This window comes from Magnolia sinica, chromosome 12 (genome assembly GCF_029962835.1).
Source record: "Magnolia sinica isolate HGM2019 chromosome 12, MsV1, whole genome shotgun sequence".
Lineage (NCBI taxonomy): Eukaryota > Viridiplantae > Streptophyta > Magnoliopsida > Magnoliales > Magnoliaceae > Magnolia > Magnolia sinica.
Genome location: NC_080584.1, coordinates 5,178,507 through 5,182,919, shown reverse-complemented (window position 1 = coordinate 5,182,919; position 4,413 = coordinate 5,178,507). Strand labels below are relative to the sequence as shown.

The 4,413-nt window shown below is 40.2% G+C and overlaps 1 protein-coding gene across 1 annotated transcript; it reads right to left on the bottom strand.

Annotated features, from left to right (window-relative positions):
- Positions 1-2,612: 2,612 nt before the first annotated feature.
- On the bottom strand, positions 2,613-4,057 carry LOC131220828 (uncharacterized). Its single transcript, XM_058215676.1, has 2 exons — positions 3,548-4,057; positions 2,613-3,514 (listed from the first exon to the last, which is right to left on the bottom strand). The coding sequence occupies exons 1-2, from the start codon at positions 3,877-3,879 to the stop codon at positions 2,959-2,961; spliced, it is 888 nt and encodes a 295-aa protein (XP_058071659.1). The 5' UTR covers positions 3,880-4,057; the 3' UTR covers positions 2,613-2,958.
- Positions 4,058-4,413: the final 356 nt, after the last annotated feature.

Sequence of the window (4,413 nt, the reverse complement as noted above, 5' to 3'; positions counted from 1 at the left end):
ATCTTACCCAAAATGTAACGCCTCGGGTTTTAAGGGGCCGTGTAGGAACTCGGCTCCCGAATTAGCAGGTGTTACGGGTGCCCTAATGGGCTTTAGATTTTAATTACATTTGGATGATCTCATAAACAATGAAGAGTTTAGCAAGGCATAAAGCATAAGTAAGTCATAAAGCAGTATCAAGTATCACTAAATATAAAAGTATCAAACCTACAAATTCAAAATCATTTAAATAGGGAACTAGGTCCCACCCATACATGACTCGAAGTGACTAGAGCCCTGGCCCATATCCCGCGGTAGTTCGAACTCTGACCAGAAGGATCTGCTGAAAGTCTAGAAGTAGGGAAGCTCCTCTACCTCATCCATGCTCACCCCGCTCAGCTCGTCGAGCTCCGCCTCACCTGCATCTAATGACCTGTCTGATTGGTGTTTTAATTAAAACACCGTCTCAGAGTGGGAGTGAGTAGCTAACTCAGTAGTTACTATTAGCCTTAAGTTACAACAAGCATCAATTATATGATGAGTTTAATGAAAAACATACATTCACAGATCTCTAACTAGTCTTGTTAGTATATATGCATATATTATGATATGATGCATGACCTCGCAACAACACTTCCTTGAGTGACTTCATTTCATGATCGCGCATGATCAACACTCACTCATTGCGACCTCAACTGCCGAGTCATCAAATCCTAGCTAATATGATGCATGAATAATGTTAGCCGAGTATTTAATTAATTCCGTTCATCCAGTCGATTGGAGAAATTGGTACACTCTACATATCATTGCCCTCAACTGGTTGCGAGGCCAAGGCCCCTCAACGTGCGAGGCCAGAACTCCGCAATCATTGATCTCATCGGGTTCCTCATCCCCAATTTCAAGCACTTAGAGAGTGCTGAGAAGAGGAATTGCTCGCAATCACTACAGGGAGGCTTGTCACCCCAACATACGCCAATAGCTCGGACACAATGTCTCATTCCACCATGCCTGGCTCTCGAGTTAGTGAATTGGTTTCACATGGTTATCAATAGACTTCGGTGGTTGAAGGGTGTTCCAGGTTCCATACAGGTGTGAGCAGACATGACTAACAAACATGGTTGGTCAATAAGCGAACTAGACCGTGCGAGTTCAGGCGAGTATGTGACGGACAACATCCAGTGCAAGCAACCCATATAGTCCAACTCCTGTCACCCATTCGCATCCGCCCAAACCCGCTGGTTTATCTACAGGATGGTCCTATCAACTGAACCACCTTCTACCACTTCAATTCCCTGACCAACCCAGGGGTTTATGACATTCAATAACACTTCAACTGCTGGTTTAGTTGCCAAGAATCAGTTTCATCGGAGCAAGTGTGAGTCTACCTTATATATCAAGACTAAAGGTAAATCTATTCTCATCGTATCATTGTATGTTAACGATTTGATACTCATGGGAAATGATCATAGTATGCTCCATCAGTTCAAACTCGATATGATGAAGACATGAGATGAATGATCTTGGCATGATGCATTATTTTTTGGGAATAGAAGTTTCTCAAGATGAAAACAAAATCTTTATTTCTCCAAAAAAGTATACTGAATCTATTCTTGCAAAATTCAGCATGGAAGAATGCTATCCAGTTACTACTCCTCTTGTAGTAAACGAGAAGTTGATAAAAGGCGATGGTTCAAAAAAGGTAGATGAATCATTGTACAGAAGTATCGTTGGAAGCCTCTTGTATCTTACTATTACTAGGCTTGATATTATGTTTGTGCAAGTTTACTCTCGAGATTCATGAATTGTCTAAAGCAAACTCACTTAGGAGTTGCAAAAAGGGTGTTACGATACATCCAAGGATCGTTGGATTATGGAATCATGTATACTTCTATTCCAAACTCAAAATTGGTAGGATATACAGATAGTGATTAGGTATGATTCATAGATGATATGAAAAGCACATCAGCATACACTTTCTCTCTTGGATTCGGGATATTTTCTTGGGCGTTAAAGAAACAAAGTACCATTGCTCAATCTATAGCAGAAGCAGAGTATGTGGCGGCATCTCTTGCAGTTTCTTAAGCAATATGGTTACGATAAATTCTTGAAGATATTGGCGAAAAGCAAAATGAATAAACTACTATATATTGCGACAACATGTCAACCAATTGTAAAAAAATCCAGTATATCATAACAAAACGAAGCATATTGCAATCAAGAATCACTTCATCCGCGAAGTTATTGAGAGTGGTGAGATCAAGTTGAAGTATTGTAAGATGAAAGAACAAATAGCTGACGTGTTCACCAAGGCACTCCCTAAAGAAAGTTTTTGTCATCTTCAAGAGATACTGTGAGTAATTCAGAAAGTACATTAAGGAGGAGTGTTGAATTAATGCACTTGAAGAGAAATACATATATTTGTTCCAATACATTACCTTTTGAAATACATGTATTTGTTGCAATACATGCATGTATTCATGCTTAGAATTTTGTGAAAAGGTTCATGTCTCTTTGCTGTAGAATCACATGTCCCTTAGTTTTTTATGCATCTATTAAATAACTTTTATTTGTTGAATGTATCCAAAAGCCTATAAATATGTGTATGGATTTCATTTTCAACCGTGAAGAAACAATACAACAAAAATTAGTATTCTCCTGTTCCTTTCTAAGTTATTTTTTTCTAAGTAAAAAGACTACAATAGCCTACACAGAAAGCCCAAAAAGAAATCAGACAACTAGAAAAATAAACAGAAAACGTTGCTGACCAAAATTCACATCCTCATGAGCAGCGGAACCAACAAACTCGACCGGCTCTTCAGCAGAAGACTGTAATTCCCCACAACGGCGCGGGGCAAACGAGACAATGACAAAAACCCCACAGTGTGTGTGTGTGTACATATATATGAAGCAGCAAAAAGGAAATACTGATAGTAATCCAACATGAATGAGATCTAAAGAAGTGCCGGTGGTGAAGAGACATTACGAAATGGCATATATGGCCAATCGAAGTCCGACTGAAAGGTGAACCAGTCCAACAGCTACCCAAACCAGCTTATTTGCCATATTTACGGATACGGTCACCCACAGATATAGGATGGAGTGTAAGCTAACCGCCATCGTGAGGAAAATGGCAACAACATAGGCAATAGAGAGGGATTTGTGATGCGGGAGGCTGAGATCTGCATAAATACCCAGGACAGCGATCAAAATAGTAAGTACCGACACATTGAACATCTTCCAAGCCAGCTCCACTTCTGATAGTTTTATAAGAGAAGCCCCAGCAGACTCTCTCTCAAGTCCAATCAAGACGCGACCCAATCCAGCAGCTGCATAATACAGCTTCTTTGCCAAAACGACTGGTACAGGCACCTTAGGAAATAGGATGGAGAGGAAAAGAAGTGAAATCCCTGATGTGAGAGTGGCGAAGTTGGTTAGAACATAAGCAACGGATAGGAATCTGTGAGGTAGGCGGTATGCGAGATCTGCAACAATCCCAAAGACAATGACAGTGGTAACAAAGACTAACACCTTTAACCTCTTCTTCATCTTGACCAAAATCATCATGAACATCTTCTTCATCTGGGCCAAAATCATGTATGTTATTTCTCCAACCAACGAAGCGGCCCGAGCAGCAGCGTCGAGTGAAAGGCGACAGTGTACAGCAGCTACACACACCAGCTTCTTTGCCACTTCTGATACGGACTCCCGAGGAAATAAGAAGGAGAGTAAAAGAAGCAGAATCCCTAATGTCAAAAGGGTGTAGTTGGCCATGGAAGGGAATTGGTGAAGGAGGAGGCCGCCAGGGAGATCCGCAACAAACTCATTTGCAGAAAATAGAATAAGAAGAAGAGCCGCATCGCGGATGTCCAGATCCACGACTGCTAATACTCCAGGCATCATTGTTTTTGTTGGAAAAAAATCCTGAGAAAAACCTCAAAAATATCAGAGTGGAGTATTTCCCCCAATCCAGCAAAAGAGTAATACAGTTATATACTGATTTTTTATTTTTTATTTTTAAAAAGGAAAACTTTGTATGGAAGGAAAGAGTATAATTCAAAACCAGATAGGCAAACACTAGATCTCAGACTCAAAAGCATGTATCAAAAAAAAAAAAAAATCACAAATATTGAAATTTTCATTTGAAAAACACGAGGTTACGTGCAAGTTTGCACAAGAAAAGCCAAAATGTATATGTGCGCATGTACACATGTGCACATACATAGTACACGTGCATACATGCAGATGCACTGGCACGCTCTAGGCCCACCGAAATGAGTAAGGACAGACATGTCCAAATATCACACACATAAATAGAAAGAAATCCAAATTAAAGTCCAAGATTTTCCAATTATACACACGAATATACGGACGCACATGCACGTATGTAGTACACACGTGTACAGCCATGCCCATAGAGGCCTTGACCCCAGAAAA

What these genes read in the sequence shown, in the direction of transcription:
- LOC131220828 (XM_058215676.1), bottom strand. Translation starts at nt 3,879, where the DNA reads ATGATGCCTGGAGTATTAGCAGTCGTGGATCTGGACATCCGCGATGCG. An exon ending in TTGGCCCAGATGAAGAAGAT is followed by an intron (nt 3,515 to 3,547) that starts GTTCATGATGAT and finishes GATGAAGAAGAG; the next exon opens with GTTAAAGGTGTTAGTCTTTG.